General features: G+C 42.0%; 1 protein-coding gene across 3 annotated transcripts in view; it reads right to left on the reverse strand.

The window, feature by feature from the left end:
* Positions 1-24,412, reverse strand: part of MACROD2 (mono-ADP ribosylhydrolase 2) — a 1,866,240-nt gene that overhangs the window by 137,326 nt on the left and 1,704,502 nt on the right. For all 3 annotated transcript variants that reach the window (XM_032461806.1, XM_032461805.1, XM_032461804.1), the window contains exons 10-11: positions 16,849-16,890; positions 9,638-9,721 (exon numbers count right to left, since the gene is read on the reverse strand). In XM_032461806.1, coding sequence (XP_032317697.1) covers positions 9,638-9,721; positions 16,849-16,890 — 126 coding nt within the window. The remainder of the gene's footprint in view (positions 1-9,637; positions 9,722-16,848; positions 16,891-24,412) is intronic.

Here is a 24,412-nt window from a genome sequence, read left to right on the forward strand (position 1 = left end):
TGTGACCTGTCCAGTAATTCCCGCTGACCTCCTTGATTTTCTTAGAATAAGTCGGACCCCTCTCTCATCAGGGCTTTGGCACCTGCTGTTTCCTTTCCTGGGACTCTTTTCCCAGATGTCTGCTCAGCTCACTCTTTTATGTTCTTCAGGTTTATTCTCAAATTTCAGCTTAATAATCAGTGAGGTCCAGCATATTTGAAAACTTAACCCATCTTTCTCCTACGTCTCCCCACCACTGCCAACTTATACACACATGGACATCCCCTACTTCCTCTTCCCTGTCTCGTTTTCTTATGTGACACTTGGTTTGGGGTCTCCCAGGAAGTTGTTGTCAAGATGACACCCAGGTTTGCAATCATCTGAAGGCTTGCCTGGGGCCAGAGGATCTGATTCCAGCCAGGATGGCTCACGCCAATGTGTTTTAGATCGATGGTTGCTGTTGGCAGGAGGCCTCAGTTCCTTGCTGTGGAGATCTCCCCACAGTGCCGCTGGAGTGCCCTCAGGACATGGCAGCTTGCCTTACCCCAGAGCACGTGATCCAAGAGACAGCCAGGCAGAAACCACACTCTTGTGACCTAGACATTATGACCTAGAATGTCATATGCTATCATGGGATATTCTGACCTGGAACCATCAAGGTAAGCCACTCTCAAATTCCTGATCTGTAGAAAGTCTGAGATAATAAATGCTATTGTTATTTTAAGCTGCTAAGTTTTGTGATAAAATTGCAGGTAGCTGTAGATACATAATACTGCATAGGCCACCATTTGACTTAATATATATTCCATCTATTGTTTTAAAATCCATCGACTGCCACCACCACTCCCCCACTAGAACATAAAGCCCCAAGAAAGAAGAGCGTGTGTGTCTTCAGTACCTAGAACAGTTCCTACACTGTTAAATAGCAGGCCTTTAACAAAAGTATGTGGAGTGAATACTTCGAAAAGCTGTATCTGGGTGGTGGGAGCTAGGCTGGTGTGGTTGGAGGGAGGACGTCGTGCGGTATCTCTGTGGCACCATGACTACTTTGCATAATCCCAGGGGGACACATTTGCACCATGTTCCAGGTGAAATGGAGACTTCAGAGAGCATAGCTCTAATGTGAGATTCATTTTGACCTTGTGGCTCCCCTGAATGGGCTTTGGGGACCCTCCAAGGGGTTCTCCTGGCCACAGTTTAAGAAACACTCATCCAGGAGCACAAGACCACAGGCAGTTGGAACAAGGCCCAGCCTCAGAATAGAAATCCTTGTTTCCAGCATCTTACAGAAATAACCGAGTTACCAAACTTCCAGAGACCCTGGGGCTGGACAATGGATGTCTCAGAGGCAGGTCTCAGCTAACAGCCAATAATCAGAGTCCACCTCCTCCCTCACGCCCCTGACCTAACCTGGTGCCCCTTATGAAGCTTTAGAGGCAGTGAGTGGAGGCTGAGGACTGACTGGGCAGAGAGGCTGTATGAACATGTAGGGCAGACCAGTTTCTTGGGAATCTTGACTTGAAGGAATGAGACCAGGAATGAGAAGACAGATTGGGAGCAAGTCCATCTGGGGCAGGAATGGATGTGGAAGGGAGGCAGGGCGCTGAGCAGACCTGAGGGAGAGGGAAGAGGAAAAAGTCTAGCGAGGTGTGAGATTCAGTCAATGCATTTAAAAATCTTACCTCTACTTGCAAAACTATTTTGTCCACATTAAAAGGAATTTCACATGTGAACAAACAAGGTAGGTGAGTTTTTGGTGGGAGGGAGCTCTTCCTGTTTCAGATTCAATACTCTTTCACTGGATTTTCTGTCCAGAGATTACTCCCAGTAGCTTCCAGATATCACCTTGTTTAAATCTTCCTAAAGAGTCCACAAGGTAGGTATTTCTCCTCCGTTTAATGAGGAAACTGACTTTCCAGTTAGAAATACCATCTAAGTAGGGAAGTAGAACCTGGCCATGGAGAGCTCTGTCCATGCTCTATTTGTTTTGTTTGTTTGTTTTTATATTTGCTATTTTTCTTTATTTCTAATATTTATGTATTTGTATATATTTTTAATTTTTATTTTTGTTTTAACTTTTTTCATTGAGTTCTAGTCAGTTTACAATGTTGTGTCAATTTCCAGTGTAGAGCACAATTTTTCAGTTATACATGAAAATACATATATTCATTGTCACACTCTTTTTTGCTGTGAGCTACCACAAGATCAAAGACTTAAACATAAGACAAGATACAATAAACCTCCTAGAACAAAACATAGGCAAAACATTATCTCACATACATCTCAAAAATGTTCTCTTAGGGCAGTCTACCCAAGCAATAGAAATAAAAGCAAGAATAAACAAATGAAACCTAATTAAACTTACAAGCTTCTGCACAGCAAAGGAAACCATAAACAAAACAAAATGACAACCTATGGAATGGGAGAAAATTTTTGCAAAAGATGACACTGACAAAGGCTTGATCTCCAGAATATATAAGCAGCTCATATGACTTAATAAGAAAAAACAAACAACCCAATCCAAAAATGGACAGAAGACCTAAACAAGCAATTTCCCAAGGAAGAAATACAAATGATCAATAGGCACATGAAAAAATGCTCAATATCCCTAATTATCAGAGGAATGCAAATCAAAACTACGATGAGGTATCACCTCACACCAGCTAGAATGGCCATCATTCAAAAGTTCACAAATGACAAATGTCCACCCTCTATTTGAACTCTTTCTCTATGGGTAGGAGGGGCCGTATGTTGTCACCTCCGAGAGTGAACGGAACATTGCTAATACTGTGCCAAGGACAGCAGGCACAAATAGGGTCATTCCGGGTCTCTTGGGACCCATGGTTATGCTGCAGATAGGTTCCGCCCTTCTCACTGTGGAAAATGCCTCAATGGCCACATTCTCGAAGTCCCATTCAAAATCCTAGACTGAACCTGAAACAGGACACCATGGTCATGACCACGGCTCTGATGGGTAAATGTGGAGAGAGCGACTGAAAATTAAATAGACTCTTTTAATTTGCTGCAAATTGGGTCCCCCTACCAATTTGCGGCAGCGGGATAGCTCAGAGTGGCCCTGACGCAAGCAGACTGCAAAGACTGTAATTAAAGCAAGATGGTGACACAGGCTTTTACTGTATTCTGATTTCTACCATAGAAATTTACATTCTGCTTAAATTCTTGGTATGTTCAGGTCGAGAGGATAAAACAACACTTTTCTTCATGAGAAAACTCCTTTTCCTTTTCCTCAGTCCTGCTTTATTTTCTCTCTCTTTTTTTTTTTTTTTTGAAAAGCTGGTCAATCACTGAGCTCGTTTGAGTGATGAAAAAGTCAAAATGATGAGTGCCTGATTTTACCCTTCACTGCGCTTGTCAAAAAAATTAAATTAAAGATCATGCTTATGAATATCATACATGAACTGCTGCATGGCATCCTGAAAGAGAGAATGTCCCTTCTGTCCAGCCCCTCACAAAACAGCACATCACATGGTACTTTAATAATGCAGAGAACTTAATAGGGCAGAGAGAAAATTCTGCCTCTCAGGAAACACAAAGTGCATTCCACCAATAGTTCATGGATGCAGAAAAAAATTTATTTTTAGTAAAAAACAGTAATAATAATACTTCTGATAGCCACATTAGATCCTTCACACTTGTGTGGTACTTTCTAGTTTCCACATATAATTTTTTCTGACAAAAGAGATCATTAATATTTTAAAGTGCAGTAGAGGGCTGCTTGATTTAGCACTGCAAGGGCTTGGTTTCCTGAAGAATGACCACCTTATGCAGGCTTGTTGAATATTCTATGTAGAAGCAATTGTACAGCAAGAGTCAAAGCGCTCATGCTTTCTGTGAAAATACGATGGAAAAATAGCATTCATCACCGAAAACCACTGGCGGCTTTAGTCGAATGTATGGAGAAAATTCCCCCTCTAAACTTGCCACTGAGTTTTTGAGAAGCATAAAGTCTTTTAAGTTTTTTTAATAAAAACATGTTTTAGTTTTATAAATATAAAATAATTCTTGCCATATATATATTTGTATTATACATAAATTAAGAAAGTTGAAGATTACATTCTGCAAAGTCTGCTCCTACCTCTTCTCCATTCCTGGAAGATAACTCCTGAGGTCACTTTGATATGTATCACTCCAGACTATGTGTTATATATGTAGGTATGTATGTACACGCATTTGTAGATATGTATATATGTATTTTATTTGTGTATTTGTAGATATCCATTGATATGTGTATCTACCATTTATGTATTCTTTCTTCCTATCTCTCTATAATCATCATCTAATCTATTTATCACCCTACCTCTCCATTTGATTCTTTTTTTAAATTAAATTTAATTTTTTAATATATTTTATTGAAGTATAGTCAGTTTACAATATTGTGTCAGTTTCTGGTGTACAGCACAATGCTCCAGTCATACATGAATATACATATATTCATTTTCATATTTTTTTCACCATAGGTTACTACAAGATACTGAATATATTTCCCTGTGCTGTACAGTATGAACTTGTTGTTTATTTTTCTTTCTCTTTCTGCCTCACTTCACTTAGAGTGACGACCTCCAGGTTCCTGAATACGTGGCTGAACTGGTGCTTTTATAATGAACTTCTAAGAAGCCAGAAATGATGAATGATATTGAATCAAGACTAGTAAACAAGCACTGAGATTATTGTTTGCTTTGAAGCATTTGCCGATCCCAGATGGTCTAGACCCTAGGACAGTGGTTCTCAGACTTGAGCATGCATCCGAATGCTCAGAGGGCTTTTAAGAACACATATTATTGGGTCCCACCTCAGGGTTTCTGATTCAGTAGGTCTGGGATGGGGCCCTAGAATGTGTAGTGCTGACAAGTTCCCAGGTGATGTTGGTAATACAGGTACAAGACTACTCACTGAGAAACACTGGCTGTAACTTGGGTTTGAATGAGCCAATATGTGAGGTGAAATGGGGGCCCAAGCTTTGGTTCTGAAAATGGTGGGAAATTTGCTGTCTCAGTGTTAGCATTGGTTGGAGAGGAAAAAAGGAAGGAACAACTCTCTGTTGAGATTTTTAATTGTATACACACACTAATGTGAGCTTGAGGACAAATAGCAAACAAAACAAAAAATAAAACTTAAAGCCAAATATGTAGTTTAAGGTGTTCCCAAATTGGCAGTATCTTTAGGTATTTCAGAAAACAAATAGAAAATAAATAAGCATTTAATCCAACTTCAAAAAATTCCCACAAATAAAAATCCAATGAATGTGGTGGTCAAAAAGACAAAATGTAGAAGGAAATAACCATAGGCATGAGTCTTCAGAAAAAATAAACTGCAGAATTTGACTTACACAGAATGGAGATAATGAAATTTCAGATACAGATTATTTTTAAAAGACATTTCATGTATTAATTAAAGAATGATCGGGTATATTTGAAAAAAGAACCAAATAAAACCTGTAAAAATGAACATTATAAATACCTGAAATGAGAAACTCAAAAAAGAGTTAAACATCAGAGTAAATAAAATTGAAGAGAAATTAGCAAATTGAATGACAAACAAACAAACAAACAAAACCATAAAACAGAAAACATCAAAGAGTCACAGTGAAACAGAAAGGTAGGTTGAGTCATGAAGGACAGAGAAAGAACAAACAGAAGGTAGCAGAGAACCAACACTTGGTGAGGCAATAGGCGAAACACTTTCAGCACTAATGAAGGACGCCCATTCTCGTATCCAAGAAGCACAACAAATCCTAAGAAGGATAAAGAGAAACCCACACAGAAGCACATCATAGTAAAACTGAGGAGCAGCAAAGATAAAGAGCAGATTGTCAAGGCAGCCAGAGAGAAAAGATAGTCACCTGAAAAAAGATACGGCAATCAGAATTCTTAACAAGTACAGAATTGATAAAACTATGGGCAAATATATTTAAAATGTTGCAAGAAAATAACCATTAACCTTGAATTTTTGCACAGTAAAATTGCCTTTAAAAAAGAAAAGCACAAAATAACATTTTTCAGACAAAAAAGCTTGAGAGATTTTTCACTAATGAAACTTCTAGAGGACTTACTTGCAAAGGATGAAGGAAAGAAGGTGAGAAAAGTCATGTTTTTTTTTTAAATAGGTGCTAAGTTTTTTATAATGATATTCTTTCAATTAAATATTTTGTAAGAAATAAAACTGATCTAAATTATCGGGAGTTGGAATTGTTGGAATGGGTGTTAACCAGGCGTTTCTTTTTCAAACAATTTTGCCTATGAGTTGCTGGTTTATGGATAGCATTATCATTTATATCAGATGCCAGACAATCAATTAGCAGTATAAAATTGCTAATCATCTCATTCTTGGCATTGCGCTGCAGTGGGTCAAATCAAAGCATACTGCAGTCCATGAAATTTCAATCAAAATAATGATAATAAAACTTTAGAGTCCACAGTATAAACAACACAAATAAATAATTTCAGAAATTGTTTGACTTTTTAAATTTGATGTTCCATACTTTAGTGAAATGTTTGCTGATGTAATAAAGCTTCAGTCAAAGCTATAATCGTGGCGATATTTTCTCCTTCAACAAAACTAATTCTAATTTCCAGAAGAGAGAAAGGGAAAACGATTAGAGAAATTGTGTTTTAGAAAGAAAGAAAGAGAGAAAGGGAGAAAGGGAGAAAGAGAGAGAGAGAGAAAGAGAGAAAAGAAGGAAGGAAGGAAAGAAGGGAGGAAGGAAGGAAGGAAGGAAGGAAAACAGAAAAGAAAAGATTTTGACATTAACAAACGACATGGACTTGGGCAAGTTAAAGAACTATTTAGAGTCTATTTTAAAACCAGTTCTGTGAAATGAGAAAATTTGACGATGTGCTCTCAAAATTCTTCTTCTGGATCAAAAATACAGTTCTTATGGTTATATATGCTGGGAAACCCAAGTGACTTTGTGTTCCTACTCTATGGCCCTGCCCAAGAATGCAGGTTAAGGGTGGGTTGAGATGATCAGCAGTGCCTGTAAGGTTGGAGGCCGGGAACCAAAGGTAGGAGAGAAGTGAGATAAGGCCAGTGATGGGGAATTAAGCTGAGTGATCTCTAAATAAAAGTACCAGAAACTTCTCTTACTAAAAAATATTGGTAGAGAGATGACCAAGTTGGAAAAGGATGGATAACCTAAATGAGAAGACTACAGAGAAGTCATGATCCACATTACCTTCTGCCCAGTGATACACTAGTCCACTTGAATATCCAGTAGGAAAGAATGATTGTAACTGAATTATGAGACCAAGTGAGACATATGCAAGAACACAACACCTGAATTCAGGACATGGTTTATTCTGGAAACACTGGTAACCATTGAGTGCCCCGTCGCAGAATCATCCAACACTGGCAGCTCAGATTATGCTCCCTCCCTCAGCAACGTTTACTTCTAAGTCTCTGAAGGCATTTTAGGAACAAATGCACAGTTCCCATGTTTCTGAGGAAGAAATGGTTTTGTGTTTCATCACGACATCACAGACCAACCGCCCCTGGTAACAAGGCCACAGGGATGGCATTTGTGTGACTCAGAACAGTTTCTGGGATCTCATATTTCGGTGAGATGAAGCCATGTTACTTAGTCATATTAGGGTTATGAAATGATGTTCCTCAGCAAGGCAAATTATTTAGGAAGTAAATAAGTTTTCACACATTTGAAGAAATAATGGGGAAGGATCCCCCTGTTAGCTAAGGTGACAGGCTTGCTGCAGTTTACAGCCCCCATGTGACAATTGGAAAAGACAGCAGACTAAGGTTCTGGAAAACAACTTTTGATGCGAATCATGCACGTGATGGGAACCACTCAGTGAGGTAGAGACTCTCCAGGGAAAAGGCAACACTTGTTTTGCCCCTAATCCATCTCCCAATCATGGCCTTTCAGACACTGCCCAGGAAATGACCTAATAATAGTAGCAGGTGGAACCCCAGCTACTCTCCCAATCAGACCCTAACAAAGCTTGTCACCTTGCACTAGACAGAGCTGGTGGCCTTTTCCGTGGTTCTAAGCATTCTTCTCCATATGATTTAAACTTCCAAGCACATTTCAATGAATTAGGACAGTGCACACCTTATCATGGTCCTGACGACAGTAATTATAACAGCCATCACTGGTGGAAAGCTGAGCTGGCCCAGGGCCTTTGCACATACTATCTGGTCTCTCTCAGATCCAGCTGGCTACAGAGGGGACGTGTCCTGGTTTATTCTTCCCTATATAATAACACAGGCTCACCAGGGCAGCCTCTGTCCAGGCAGACCCTGGACAGCGGTACTTGCTCATAAGGAGAGAGGTGAAGTCCTTCATGTCCAGGAGTGAAATCCAGCATTAGGAAACCCCGCTGGGGGCAGCGCAACCAGATGCTCTGGTCTAACTTCATTAGGGCTGAAGCTAATGTTTTTTGATTTCAACTTTCTTACAGCTTCACCTTCTCCGTTGGTTCTGAACACGGATGAGGGTGCAGGGAGCATCATTATTTATGATTTAGAAGCTGACACTCACACAGATGCTGTGCAGTCACAGACGTGAGCTGCCCTAGGTCTCCCTTCAAGAGAGGACCTGCTGCTGGGAGTGAAGTCAGCTGACAGCATCCAGCGGCCACACTTCTGGGATCCCTGCAGCACGGTGTGCGTGCCACTTTCTTCCCAAGCTGCCTGCAGCCAGCGAGCCAGCGGGGGAAGGGGACCCCAGAGCCCAGCCATTCCCGCCCAGTGCCAGACTCCTGCCGTGTCCGGTCCTTGACAAGCGCTGAGGACTGAGGCTCTTCCCAGCTCACCTGCCTCCTCTCCTCTTCCCCTTTCACCTGCTGCCCCCGCCCCAGCTCCTCCGCCCGTTATCCTTCACAGGCTTTCACCCAGTATGTGCCCTGCACTTCTGCTTCGTCTTGGCGTGTCCTTCCCTAAAGACCCAAGCTGACACCGTCAGTAGCATCGTACTCTCCATCTCCCAGGGCATGAAGTGCGGCTCCAAGCAAGAAAGTAGGTGACACAAATACACCCCCCTTTTAGAAGTTTATGCATACCCTTAGATTAGAGGCTCACATTTCAAAATACCTAAAAATAACATTTTAAATGAAAAATTTGCATGTCTTGTAAGCGTACTAGTGTTGTAAGTAAGAGAGAACACCATTTCTTCATAAAACTGAGCCCAGTGGGGCCCACCCATGCAATGGATAACTGCAAAGACACACTGGTTTCTAGAAAGGGGAAGAGAACACTGAAGACAGGAAGCATTTCCATCACCCAAGGTTTGATTCTGGACTCAGAATGTGTTCATGAGGAAATCAGATGATACCAATAAGACAGGAAGACATGCACAGACCTGGACCGTCATCCTTACGTGACCTCAGGGCACCTAACTGGTAAGCACTACCCACAACTTCGCACTTTCCAAGAACGGAATGTACATCACATTGAGAAAGTAATTTTTCACATTTGATTATTACCTTCACAAATTAAACCTGAATCTGATTATTTTGTCCTCATATTCAGGGGACAGTAAACATATTCAGAAAGGATAAAGAATTGCCAGGTTACATTTGAATGCTTAGAAATACCTGAACGTGAGAGCCTAGATATAGTTTAAAAATTAAATAGACATTTCTTTTCATGGCATCATGTTTTTAAAGAAAGGAGGAACCAGACTTACCCTCATTAGAGTCTTTGGGGCATTCTGGCTTCTTGGCTTTGCTCTTCTTGTGGGGTGGAGAGAGGTCTTTTGGCTCTAGCCCCTCTGGAAAGATAAAGATTCAATACGTTCCTATTTAAATATTTACTAGTAGGGTTCAAAATTACGTTCACACTTTAAAGTTTTTGTTTTTGTTTTTTGTTTGTTTGTTTGTTTGTTTTAGTAAACCCACACATACAGTGAAGCTTAATTGCAGGTTTATCTGTCATCATGGCTGAGCTTAACTTTGGCAAAGACGTATGCTTCTCCAATGAACATGGACTTAACACCTAGAGCTTAAGCGGAAACATTTTTTTATCATTAATCATTCACACAAATGTGAAATCATAAGTGCTTTTTTTTTAAGTAAAAAATTCTCCATGAAACAACCATAAATTATTATTATTATTTTTCTCCAGGAGAGTTTAATTTAAAACTTCATAGATTAATTGACAGTTGTCATTGTGCAATTTCGTCTTAGTCCTCAAAGTAGCTGCAACTTCCTCTTTTTGGGGGGCATTGGGTGGGAGATGTTTCAAATTAGCCTCCTTCTATTTAACAGATTTCCTTGGTAATCCAGCTTCTTAACAACTTCTACATTCCCCTGATTAAATTATTATGCTTCCCATTTTTCTCAGTGCCCTACTCCCCACCAATTCTATCCGAGGAGGCTAGAAATTTAAATTCCGAAGACAGTTTCAGGAAAAGTATCTCTGAAATTCATCCCATTGGAATACTGGACACTAGCTTATATCTCCAGTCCTGATCTCTGTGGAGTTCCAAGCTTCTGTCTTCAGTTGCCCACATGGCATCTTGTTTTGCATCTGGACTGATGTCTTCTGTTTGCCCCTGGAGACCCATGTTCCACCCTTCCCCTCCCCCAGTCCCCTGCACTGTGCTCTGGGAAACTGGTCTCTCTGGACTGCACCAACAAACTCCCCAGCTATCTGGCTTCCTATAGATTCAGCCAATGGGGAGCGCAGGGCATTTATTTCCCGGGCGACCAGTATCTTTCAGGGCTGACTGTCTCCCTCCATCTGAGGTCATGGCTCCTGTTGGGTGGCCTTCTCCTCATGGCCCTCTGTCTCCTGGGTCCTGTAACTACCACCTCCCCGTTGTCCTTTCAAGGCCGATATTTAACTGTGCCCCACTCTTCCCGGCCCTAATGACCTCCCTTTACTCAGCTCCCATCAGGCATTCAAACTTATGTAAACAATCCCATGAAGCATTTCAAACAACACAGCCAGAGCAACACTCTTGATGCCTGCAAACCTGTTCTCCCCACAGTATTCCGCATCTCAAGAGAGGGTGTTATTGTCTACTCAGAAACTTAAGCCAAAAAACGAGATATTATCCTTAATATTTCTCTTCAATTACTTTTCTAACAAAGCAGTCTCACCATGATAAGTCCCATTAGCTCTGCTCCAAAATATATCCCATATTCATCCTCTGTGCTCATTCTTTGCAATCATCATTCTAGTCCAAGCCAGCAGCATCTCTTACCTGGGTTACTACAACAACCCTTTTGAATTCTAACTTCTGGCTTTCTAATCTCCCCATAATCCATTCTCCATGTAGCAGCCAGAGTTATCTTTTAAACATAAACCAGATCATGTTGCTGCCTGTTTAAAACCCATTGCTCTTAGAATAAGATCTAAATCCAGCTCCGTGGCTCAGGACATGTTACTTGAGCTCCACCTACCATACCAGCCTCATCTCCCACATGCTCCTTGGCTTTAGCTTTGTTAGCTCCCTTTAGTCATTTCCTCAGTTTGTTCTATACTGGTTCCTGCCTCAGGACCTTTGCACCTGCTCCTCTTATTTTCCTCTGACACACACACTCATATGTCCACCTCCTTCTCATTTTTTAATCTCAGATCAAATTCAGCCCCTAAAAAAGGCCTTCCCTGACTACTTAATCTGAAGGGATCCTGCAAGGAAAGTCTCTCTCAAACCCATCACCTGGTGTATCTGAAGCTATCTTGTCCCCTTGTTTCTGTCTTTATTGTATGTCTCCCTCCTCAACCACCCCCTACCCTGAGAATGTAAGTTCCAGGAGAAAAGGGCGCCCGTCTTTTCCAATCTCTCTTGGGTCACTGGTGTCTCGCATTGCCTTGAGAATTTCATTCTAAATTCTATTTCCCCTTCACCCAGGCCTTTCTTTAAAGCCTCGCTATAATGGGGTTAGTGTCTAATTCTCAGTCTCTTAGCAGCTGTTACCTATGCCAGGATTCTATAACTACACTACAGAGTTACAGTGACTCATTTTTCTTTCCCCATTTATTATAAAAGGAACAGAACAAAACAAATGCATTTGATAGATGTGCTATTAAAAACTCTGGCATTATGGACTATAAAGGTTTTTGGGTGCTAGGTTAGCCTTTCTGTGATTGCAACTCAGTCACATCTAAGGTCGTTACCACGACCGGGGTGAAAAATGTTGCCAACGACTACATTAGCAACTTTTCCAAATTTCTGTCACAGGTGTGAGATGGATGTTGACCCTTCGGAATGGGTTCAGCAAAAACAGAAACGAGCTGCTTGGAACAGCCCACTAAGCACAGATGCTGGGCTCAAAGGGATTTGTAAAATGAGCAGAGCGACACTTGCTGTACCTCTGGGAGAAGATTCTAACGCTTCCAGTCCTGGCACGCAACGTCTATGCCTGGGACCGAGAGGCGCATTCCCAATGCTGGGAGTGCGACTCCAAGCCAGCATTCCCTGAAAGTGAGCTTTTGAGCACTAAATACTTAATTCTTGATTTTCCACCTAAATAGAAATTCTTGGGGAGTGGGAAAGATTTAAAAAGACATTTACTTGCCGACATTTTTGAGCTATTCACATACCCCAAAAGAGCTAGTGCTGTGTTTCTGAGGAAGTTGCAGGGCGCTCCTGGGGTGGCCAGTGGGCATTTGCACACGTTAGGTGTGAGCAGTTGTCTGTGATACCGTATAGGATCGCTTTATGATGCCCATTGGGACGCTCAGTTGCAAGCCACAGGTACATAGGGCCTCTGTGCCCATATTTCTGCTTGTGGTTCAGCCGGGGACAATTTTCCCTCTGAGCCTGGGGAAGCTGGAGGAACAGTCCTCAAAAGCACCCCAGGCTTCTCCTTGACAGTGTATCACAGTGTCTGTGTTGCCTCTGTTCCTGGCAGAGGCTGCAACGCTGGAGTTTTGCCCAGAGCATGGCTTTGCCCGCTGAGGAACTCAGCTGTGATCCTGACTGGCCACAAGGGCGGCTGGTTTTCTGTCCCTGGAGCTTGGGCTGGGGTCCATTTCAAGAGTGCCTGGTCTTGGAAATGGAAGGCCATGGGGAAACATTGACTATGCTAGGATTAAGAAAAAGAATTAAAGGACTTAAAAAGGATCGTAGGAATTTAGGCCAGTCGGTTTCTACCACCTCCAGGGGGCAGAGCGTCTCCTTGAGAATGACCTTGTCTGATACCATCTGATACACTCCTGCCTCCCCTGACTATCTGAGTCTGGAGACCAGAGCACAGGAGTTAAGAATATGAGCTTTGTAGGGTTAGACCTACACACCTGGATTCCGTCTCTGCCATATAAGCAGGGAACTAATCCCCCTTAAGCCTTGGATAACACCAGTCCCTGCTTTTTAGAGTTGCTGCGTGTCTTAAGATTGAGTTCATGTATGTTGAGCGATCGGCACAAAGTGCATGCTCATTTAAAACCTGGCTCGGCAGAGGTGTGCTGGGGGTACTGGGGACAGCTTGCACCAGCTGACTGTTCCTCTCTCTCCTCAACTCGTATGTTTGCTGGCCTCATGTTTGGTAGCTTGAACATGGTAGGTGTATTTATACCAAAGAAATCTGCAAACTCTTTAAATTTGCCCCCTCCCATCCCGCCCAGAGGGTACATTTCCTAGCATCTCCCTGGTATCTGATGTTCAAATTATTATTTATCAGCATTTGTTGGCTGGCTGATTCAACTAAACAGCACTTCACTAGTGTCCACTGTATTCTTAAAAATCCCTCCAGCATTTCTACTTGCATGAGGACAAGACGTGATGTGGGGCAGAGGGCAGGCTGGCAGTGAATGGTCTTAGGAGGCTGAATCAGACTCTCAGGGACAAGCACACTGGAGTGAGGGACTCTGTGGAAGGCAGCCGGCTCACCAATACTCGGCAAGACCAGCTGGCCCTCCACGGACCCGTCGGGCACAAAACCCACGGTGATTTCAGCACTGAGCTCTCAGGGGATGGAGGGCAGCTGTCCGGCTTGAGGGGCTCAGCGCCTCTGGGCCCCTGAGGGTGATGTGACTCAGCGCCTTTGGGCCCCTGAGGGTCATGTGAGCAGCGGCAGCCGCCTGCTGGAGACAAACCTCCAGGATGCTTGGCGGGACTGAAATCAGAAATGATGATCAAATTAAGGCCCCCAAAGCTCAAATGCCAACTCCAACCTTGTGGGTTCTGCATTGGCATTAATAACGATTTCCCGGAAATCCCTCAGTGGTTCGGGGAGCTAGCTGCATCTCATTAAGAAGTCAACTCCCTTTGCCTAGAAATGTGTACTTATGTCACTTTAGGCAAACGATCCTTAGCAAGATAGGTGCCTGGAACTCTCTGGCTGAAAGGGCACTCCTCCCCGTGGCTGAAGGACACGCCAAGGATACTCATGTGAGCAGGATGCATGCAAAGTGCAAGCATTAATATTAAATTCCTGGAATTTCATCTAAGACAGGGTGACCACTTCAAGTCTTTTTTCAACATCTAGTTCTTTCAAATAATAAGATACCCTATGCGTGAGTTTAGCAATTTATATTTTAATTGAAATTTTGCCCTGGGCTTTATGTTTTATAAGAAGGAAGCAGAGTCCTTGTCTCCTGCTGAATTTTCTCAAAAAAAGACACTGAGACAAAGGTTTGAGTGCAAGTACTTAATTTGACAGATAATCCCGGGAAGCACCAAGGGGGAGCAGGGAAGTGAGACAGGAAAAGGGAGGGCAAGCACCACTTAGTGTGTTAATGAGAAAGTTCTGCCTCGGACAATCAGGGCTCAGCCCTACTGGGGGCCTCCGGGTGAGGGCACAAAATCCTGCAATCCCGCGCCACACAATGCCAGGGAGCACCTGAAATCTGAGTGTGAAATACACACAAATTTTAAACACTCAGTGTGGAAAAAAGAAGAGGGTAAAATATCTAATATAATTTTTATATTGATTATATGTTGAAATGCTGATATTTTTGAGATATTATGTTACATAAAATATGAAGTTATTTTCACTTGTTTCTTTTTACCTTTTTCAGTGTGACGACTCAAAAATCTGAAATTACACGTGAAGCTCACGTTTGAGGCTCACGTTTTATTTCCACTGGGCGTCACTGGACTAGAACATGCCTGAGATGTGCCCTGAATGCGTGTTGATCAATAAACCCTTGGCCCGCCTCGGCAGAGGGCTGCTCCGGAGAAATTAACTTCCCTGGTATTTTGAGTTTCTTTTCATCAACAGAGAAAAGCACTCAGCTGAGAGTCACCAGAACATTCCTTAGACAGCTGTTGGTATTGTGAAACAGCAGTGAGGCCAGGGGGACGAGGCAGGGAACCAACAGCTGTGGCATCGTGCCCCCTCCACCTCCTGCACCCCTGCCCCTGACTTTCAGACCCTCCCTCTGCTTGTCATGGCCTCTGAATCCATGGCCCTGGGGAGACCACAGGAACAAAATCAGACAAGCTCAGACCAGACAAGAGTGGGAAGAAGCTACGATCATTGTTCCAGTGAACTGCAATGAAGGAAAGGAGTGTGCATTACTCCTCCATCAAGAGAGTGGGAGGTCAGGCGAGGGAGAGAGATTTAACTTTACAAGGAGAAGGATGCTCTTAACTAACCCTTGCCCGAGGAGATTGTTTGCCTCATAATTGAAAGAGCTCCCTGTTCAGGGAGCTGCTCAGACCCAGGTTGGTAGTGATTCGTAGGGAGTTTTGGCGGCAAACGGGTGACACAAAATTAGCGCCTCCCTCTACGATACCTAGTCCAATTTTGAAAACGGGCTCCATTTCATTCCTAGGACAGGAAGGCTGCTGAAAAGAGGAACATGGAGCTCTCATCCCATAGAATTAAGTCCTAAACCTTCTAGTATCTGTTACATATGTTGAGTGAAAAAGGCAATCATCGATCGAGTGTTTACTATGTCAGATGTGGTGTCTCATTTCATCCCCCCAGTAAGACTGTATGTAAGTGTTGTTGCCCCCAGAGGTGTGAGCTGAGGCTTATAGAGAAAACTGTCACCCAAGGTCGTTAAATGGAGGAGCCAGGATTGAATCCAGGCCTGCTGATCCATCGTTCATTATCAAGCTCATATTGGGCGGCGACCTCAGGCCAGAGCCGACGCTTTTAACCACCAGAGTCCCCTTGTCAGACACTGGTCTTTCTTGAGGACTAAGCATGCATCTTCCTTTCTGATAATGAGAGCAATATATCATTATCTACAAAATGCATTTTCCAAAGGCCATCTCGGCAGTGTTTCAGGCCCTACGCGCTGCGCAGAACCTCAGGGTTCCCCATCGGGAAACAGTCTACTCGCTCTTCCTCTGAGCCTGGCTAGGCGTGTGAATGACTGCTCCAGAGAAAAGAGCTCGGTGGAAGGAATCCCATGGGATTCCTGAAGACAGGTCTTAAAACGGGTGTCAGATTAGTTCACTCACGTCATCTAGGGAAACCACTTTGGAACCTGGCCGCTGGGAGGAAGCCCAGGTCACACAAGGAGGCCGTGCAAAGGTGTTTCAGAAAACCGCCCCAGCTCAGGTCTCAGCCCGACGTGTGAGTGAACAAGTCCCCGGTGCTGAGTCTTTCCGGGGAGGCTCCAGATTTTGTGGAGCAGTGTTATCAAATCAGCCCTGCTGTGTTCCGTCCTGACCCACAGAACAGATCAACATAATAAATAGATGTTTTAGCCACTCAGTCCTGGGGATGATTTGCTACACACCTCTGTTAATTACAACATCATGTTCCACTTTCACCTTAGCTGTCAGGAAGCTCAAAGTCAAATTTAATGTTTAAATATAGTGACTGTGTTAGCTGTGGGAAAGCACAGCACAACCACTTCCTTATTCTATGAACGTGAGTGTACATTTCTATTTTACTAGCCTTATTTTGTCTTTTTAAAAAATGTGACATGTACACAAACAGCAAAATGATCCTTGCCTATCCTCTAAGAATAAAATCATAAATTTAATACCTGAATCTTCCTTCATGTCCACGTCTTCTTCTTCATTATCATCTATTGAAAAATTGAAAAGACAAAGAAAAACTCGTATAAAAGTTAGAAACACCAGAATTCTCCTGTTTGACTAATAAAAAAAAAAAAAGAAAAGAAAAAAAACTCAGTAGAAAAGGGAGTGTTAAATCACGTGTTTCTAAGTCTTATATTATCGTGCTAAATTAGGAAGAAAGTGAATACATTAGAGCACAATGTAACATCTGGGGTTTACATTTCCCTTAAGAAATATTACATATTTATAACAAACTTTATATGCAATAATTTGTTTTACTTATGAAAGTTACATGTGGTCACTTTGGTTATTTCAATTCCTAAAAAAAATTAGAAGCACAGATTTTACATGCCACATTTCCTGCATTCATTAAAGGTGTCTACGCTCACGTCAGGCATCTGAGAAATGCGAGCATCCCCGTTTGGTGAGAGGCTGACACAATGTCTGGTCCCTGCCCTGCACCAGGAAAGCGCTTGTCTGCTTCACTTTCAACCATGTACTTTCCAGTTCCCCCACCAGGTGCCCTGTCCCATTAAGCCCCCTCATCTCACCTCCCAGTGTAAACCCCTTCAACTGGACACGGATGTGTGCTCCCTCTGCTCTCTGAACGGTGTATCTGCTTCCTTGAACTCTTACGTGTTATCACCTCTTCTCGTTAAATGTGCCGCACATCCAGGCAGTGCCAATTCCTGTCCGATTTCCGTGTTTCCTCCTCTAGTGACATGATCACAACCCAAATTCCAGCTCTCAGGGCCACCTGTCTTCCGGTTTCTTGCTTCCTGACTGCTCTCCTCTTCTTCCCACTCCTGACTCCAAGTCCTTTTCCATGTAGCTGCCAAAGCAATCTGAAAACACAGCCCTGATGTGGTTCCCAACCACTCAGTGGCTCTTCTCTGCCTAATGAGGAAAGTCTAGACTCTGCGGTGACACTCAAGGCCAATGACGTCTGGTTCCAGCCACTCTTCTCCGTTTCAGCACTCTTGTTCCACTCCTGCTACCGCCTACCTGCATGACAACACTTGACGCTTCCCTGTCTTCTAAGGTTTCCTTTAGGTTCCTCCACCTGCCTCAGTCCTGGAAGCAGCGCTTTTCCCCATCTCGATCCACATCCTTCCAGGCCAAGCTGAGGCACCTGCTCCACCCGAGCATGAATGAATAGTGTTCTCTTTGGTACCTTATGTTTACTGCTTTGTGAGTATCGACATTAAGGACCTCTGGGCTGAGATCTGCACTATGGTCCTCCACCTGCCCGTTTTCTAGGTGTGTGATCTTGGAGACTTACCTAATATTCCTGAGTTTCAGGTTTATCAGCTGTAAAGTGGGATAATAATAGCGCCTCCTACATAGAATTGTTATGAGGATTAAATGAGATAATACCACCTAAAGCACTAGGACAGCTAAATATTCACTATTATTACCATCAAACCCCACAGCCTCGTCACTTGTTAACCTATCTGTCACCATGGGCCCATCTCCAGATCGTAAATTCTTCAAAGATAAAGACCATGTCTTGTGTTCCTCTATATCCCCTAGCATCTAATGCAATTGAGTGTACACTAGAATCAATAAAAAAATTTCTCCTAAATTCAGTTTTTGATTTTTTAAATTTTTTACTTTTCTCTGATTTTTTATTAGCCAAATTGGAAAATTCTGTTACTTTCTGAGTATCTGCTACATATTAGGAAGCATGTTTCTAGAAGATAGTTTGTAAACAGTGAGGACTCAGTAAAGATTTGCAACTTCCTGGCCAAATTTATTCAATATGGCACTAAGTGTTAATTATTAATGAAGATTAGCAATATACTAGTAGAAATAGAAAATGCATTTAATTTGAGGTGTTAGAAAGGTTTTTTTTCTATTGAAGTTTAGTCAGTTTATAATGTTGTGTTAATTTCTGATGTACAGCAGCGATTCAGTTATATATATATATATATATATATATATATATATATATATATATATATATATATACATTCCTTTTCATATTCTTTTCTATCATAGGCTATTAAAAGGTATTGAATATAGTTCCCTGTGCTATACAGTAGGACCTTGTTGTTTATAGATAGGTAATTCTTGATGAGTACAGTTAAGTTTTAAAGAAGTAAATTTTCTTCCATTCAGATTGTTAGAAACATTAGTGATTTTCTACATAATTTCTTTCTTTCCTCCTCCTTTCTATCAACACAATTCTAGGAGGAAGAATACCTATTTCTTAGAAATATGAATTTCTAACCAATTGATTTTCAAAATGCTTCACAGTAAACTTGTAACAGACTCTGTTGGAACTTAATATGTTTAAACAGAATTTTATTTTCCAGAACTCTCTAAAATATCTAGAACCATCTCTATGACAAAAGACTCTTTGGAATCTCAGAGCATGATGAAAAGAATCTCTACATCTTCTAGGGGAAAATAAAAGAAGTCAAAGATCTCTATGATTGTTCCCCATGTAGCCAGTTGTCCTTCTAACAAACGTGCATTGGTAGCCCACGGCATACAAGGCTTAGGGGAGATAAAAACCTTACCAATAGTAAGAAAACGAAGACACGCAGATGCAGTCAAGCATACATCAGAGATTAGGCAGTGCTGCTATGAAAGGTACAGAGGAAGCATAGATGCTCCCAGTCAGGGCTACTGGGGAAATGTGACATGAGAGCTGACATTTGAACTTCATGGACTGCACTGATGGCAGCAGCCCCAGAATGTTCCCAAGGTGTTGGAAGGTCAGACTTGAGGTGTTATTCATTCACTCATTCACTCATTTGTTCAAATAGAAGTTCAGAGTATATCCAGGATCTATATTCTGACTGCTTGGGTTCACTGTCAGGCCAGACTATTCACAGCTGTGCAAATTTGGGCAAATTATGTAAACCTACACTGCAGCCTCCTCACCCGGAAAATGGGGATGATTAAAGTACCATTCTTCTAGAGCTGGTAATACACACAAGGTGCTACACAGAGGGAACGCTCAGCCAGTGCTGGCTATTACTGTTATCATGTCATTATCATCACTGCTTTTACTCCTTAACCATCTATTGACCGACACCAAGTGCCAGAACGATGCAAGGCCCTGGAGACACAAGGTGACACTCCTTTCCCTCAAAGAGCTCCCGAACAAGTGCGTAGTGTGGGAAAGTAAAACAACCATGAGAGGAGGAAGTAACAGGTGTTCTGATGCAGGTGAGCAGAGGTTCCACTGGGAAATAGGCAAGAGGCAGCTAAGTCAGAGAAAAGAACTATGGATGGTTTCCAGAAGAGGTGAGGCTTAAGCGAAGTCCCAAAGGGTGAGTTGGAGTTAGCTACGGGGAAATAAAAGCTGCAGTACATTTCCAGAAGATGTGGGTGCCCTGCCTACACTTGTTGTTCCTTGACACTTGAGTGGTTTGCCAGCCTGACTTCCAGGTACCAGGCTCTCTGTACCTTTGCCTGGAGCCCATTAGAAATGTCACAGAATTAACTCCCCTCCTCCCCCACAGAAGACAGCCTTTCAGAAATGACAGGATTTGCATGTAAGCTCCCTTGCTTCTCAGGTGCGTAACCCAGAAGTATGCTCTACACTGTCTCCCGGAATCTCCCCAATCCCAGCCACGGGACAGCACCCCAGTACTTTAGTGGTGATGGACGTGAATCTTAACTTAACCATTACAGCCTCCTTTCCTTCTTGGTCTTGCTCCTGCACTCCCCTGCTGGGGTGTCCCAGTATCATCTCCCAAATAAACAACTTCCACTTGAATTTTTGTTTCAAGTGTGCTTCTGGGAGGACTCAAACTAAGACAAGGGTAATCACCCTCCCATGGAGGGAAAAGCAACTAAAAATGCCTGGATAGCAATAGTCAAGATGCTTTTAAGGCAATAAGCTAGCTCTGAATGGCTGAAGGGAGGAGGTACAGGAGGAACTATGGGTAAGGTGATCTGTTCTGGCTTGTTATTGAAGGATCTTCTGTGCTTCCTGCTGACTAGGATGGTTACTTTTATGTATCAGCGCCACGGAAACATGGAGTGCCCAGACATTTGCCAAATGTTATTCTGGGTGTGTCTGTGAGGATGTTTCTGGATGAAATTAACATGTGAATCTGTAGATGGGGTAAAGCAGATTGCTGTCTCTAATGGGGCAGACCTCATCCAATCTGTTTAAGGCTGACCCTCCCACGAGTAAGATGGAGCTCTTTCTGAGGGACAACCTTTGTGCTGGGACATTGAATCTTTTGTCCTTTTGAACTCAGACTGAAACATTGGCTCTTCCTGGGTCTCAAGACTGAAACTACACCATCAGCTCTCCCAGTTCTCAGACCTTCAGACTCCTCTTGGAACTGCACCGCCAGCTCTCCTGGGTCCCCAGCTTGCCAGCTGCAGATCTTGGGACTTGTCAGCCTCCATAACTGTGGAAACTAACTCCTCATAACAAATCTCTTTCCTTATACCTACTATTGGTTCTGCTTCTCTGGAGAATCTTGGTTAACACAGCAGGTTGATGCATTTAAACTTTATCCCCCAAATTAAACAATTTAAGCAGAGGAAGAGTACAACATCTTTTGAGTGATAATATTTTTTTATGAGATAAATTTACTAAAAAGAAAAAAACACCAAAAAATACATGCCTTAATATTTTGATATTTGTATTAAAATCATGCAGAGTATTTGGTCTGCAAAGCATCTAATGTGCTGTTACTTATTAATGAAATCCACTTTAGTTCAACATTATTTTATGTAATGTGTTCACTTGAATCATATTTATACAACAAATTTCTAGCAAAAATTTTTTTCTAACAAAGCAGCGACTAGAAACAATATATAAGAAAAGATGAAAGTCTATGGAGAAAAGGAGTCATGCCACTCAAAATCTGGAAGCAGTTAGGAGACTAAGGGAACATGGGCAGAGAGCTGCCCTTCTTAACAGTTCTTTGAGCATCATGCAGCTTTGTTAGAGGGCAAAAATAAACTAAATGGTTCTTAGCCAAAGTGATAACCATTTCACAATAGAGAGCAATCCATCAGCTGGTATTGTTCTGTGTGTTCAGAAATGCCAACTCCAGAAACCCCCTTCCCTTCCAAGGTCGGGACCACCCAGAGACTAAGGCTCCACTCCATCCTAAGGGGCCTCTCTGATGTCAGTTTCATGGTGGATACAATTTTTATTCACTACATCACTCTCTGTCAGGTTATCTAGTTGAATTCTGCACAAAAAATACAAACATGACTAAAGTTCGTATTTTGATCAAAAAACAAGGATGAAAAACAACCAGTTTCCCATGAATAAGCAGTTTTCAGTAACAGCTGGCTGTACACACTTCAGAAACCCCTTCCCAGGGAAGCATCTAAGCTACTTTAATGTCTATCACCCACACCTTCTTTTATGGGAGGCAGAGTTAATACGAAAGATTGCTGTCTTAAAGATACCTGTCTTTGGAGAAGGAGCGATTTCTCAGTAATAAATAGTCCCACACTTTGAAAAACAAAGTACACTAGGGGTTTTGCAATGGCGTGGGATTTATCTTATTCCTTTACCTCGTGTTCCCATAATTAATGCCGTCTTTGTGGGGGAAGTAAAAAGAATGAGAACAGACTGCAAAACCCCACAGTACCTCAGTCTGAAGTCTGGTCCCCGGGCCAGCAGCATCAGCAGCATTGGGCAACTTGTTAGAAAAGCAAATTCTCAGGTCCCGTGAAAGATCTACTGAATCAGAAGCTCTGGGGAAGGGACCCAGCTCCCTGTGTTTGAATAAGCCCTCCATGTGACACTCATGCAAGCTGATATTAAAAAGTACTATTTTGTGAGCTAGAGGGGAATCTTTCAAAACCAGGAGATGTCTTAAATCTTAGCTATGTTCTCCTAGGGCAGTCTACCCAGGCAATAGAAATAAAAGCAAAAATAAACAAATGGGACCTAATTAAACTTATAAGCTTTTGCACAGCAAAGGAAACCATAAGTAAAACAAAATGGGAGAAAATACAGAATGGGAGAAAATATTTGTAAATGATATGACTGACAAAGGTTTAATTTCCAGAATATATAAACAACTCACACAACTTAATAACAACAACAAAAAACACATAACCTAATCCAAAAATGGGCAGAAGATCTAAACAAGCAATTCTCCAATGAAGACATACAAATGGCCAATAGGCACATAAAAAATGCTCAATATTGCTAATTATCAGAGAAATGCAAATCAAAACTACAATGAGATATCACTTCATACCAGTCAGAATGGCCATCATTCAAAAGTCCACAAACAATAAATGCTGGAGAGGGTGTGGAGAAAAGGGAACTCTCCTACACTGCTGGGGGAATTGTAGTTTGGTGCAGCCATTATGGAAAACAGTATGGAGATTCCTCAAAAAATTAAAAATACACTTACTATATGATCTGGCAATCCCACTCCTGGGCATATATCTGGGGGGAACTCTAATTCAAAAAAATACATGCACCTCAGTGTTCACAGCAGCGCTATTTACAAAAGCCAAGACATGGAAGCAACTTAATGTCCATCAACAGAGGACTAGATAAAGAAGTTGTGGTATATTTATACAGTGGAATGCTACTCAGCCATAAAAAGGAATACAATAATGCCATTTGCAGGAACATGGATGGACCTGGAGATCATCTTTCTAAGCAAAGTAAGACAGAAAGAAAGAAAAATACCATATGATATCACTCATATGTGGAATCTGAAAAAAATAAAAGAAAAAAGAGGACACTAATGAACTCATCTACAAAACAGCAACAGACTCACAGACATAGTAAAAAATCTTATGGTTACCAAGGGGAAAGGGAGTGGGAAGGGATAAATTTGGGAGTTTGAGATTTGCAATTGTTAACCACCATATATAAAAATAGATAAAAAAACAAATTTCTTTTTTTATAGCACAGGGAACTATATTTAATATCTTATAATAATCTTTAATGAAAAAGTACATGAAAACTAATACATGTATGTATATGCATGACTGGGACATTGTGCTGTATACCAGAAACTGACACAATGTAACTGACTATATTTCAATAAAAAATAAATTTAAAAAAATAGGCGATGTCTCACTCTATATCCAAGTTGGATATACCCAACTTGGATGTCTAAGCAGCACTGAGTTGCTGGGATTAAGGAAGACTTATTCTCGTTTTTAGATGTATGGTTTCTCTATGCTTAAAATCACCCAGTTATCATATGGCTGGATAGCATGGTTATCATGGTCCGTGGCCAGGACCCTTAGAGTGGCTAAGGGACATGTTCATGTGTGCAGCCCAGCTCTAGCTTCAAAGAGGCCTCTGGGCTGCATGGAAAAAGGAGGAGTGGGTTACAAAGGAAAAAGTTACCGTTGTGGGCTATTAAGGCAGTCTCTGCACGCCCAAGGGGGGGATAAACCAAAACGACAGGCACTTGAAATAGATCATACAATATCCTTGTCAAAATTTCAGTGACTCCCACACAGACAGGCAAGTCTGTCAAGCAGAGCAATCACAGTGATCTTCTGGCTTTTATTTTGTGTGCTCCCAAGTCCTCTCTCTTTAGGCTTGATTTCATACCCCAG

Source organism: Camelus ferus, chromosome 19 (genome assembly GCF_009834535.1).
Source record: "Camelus ferus isolate YT-003-E chromosome 19, BCGSAC_Cfer_1.0, whole genome shotgun sequence".
NCBI classification, from domain to species: Eukaryota; Metazoa; Chordata; class Mammalia; order Artiodactyla; family Camelidae; genus Camelus; species Camelus ferus.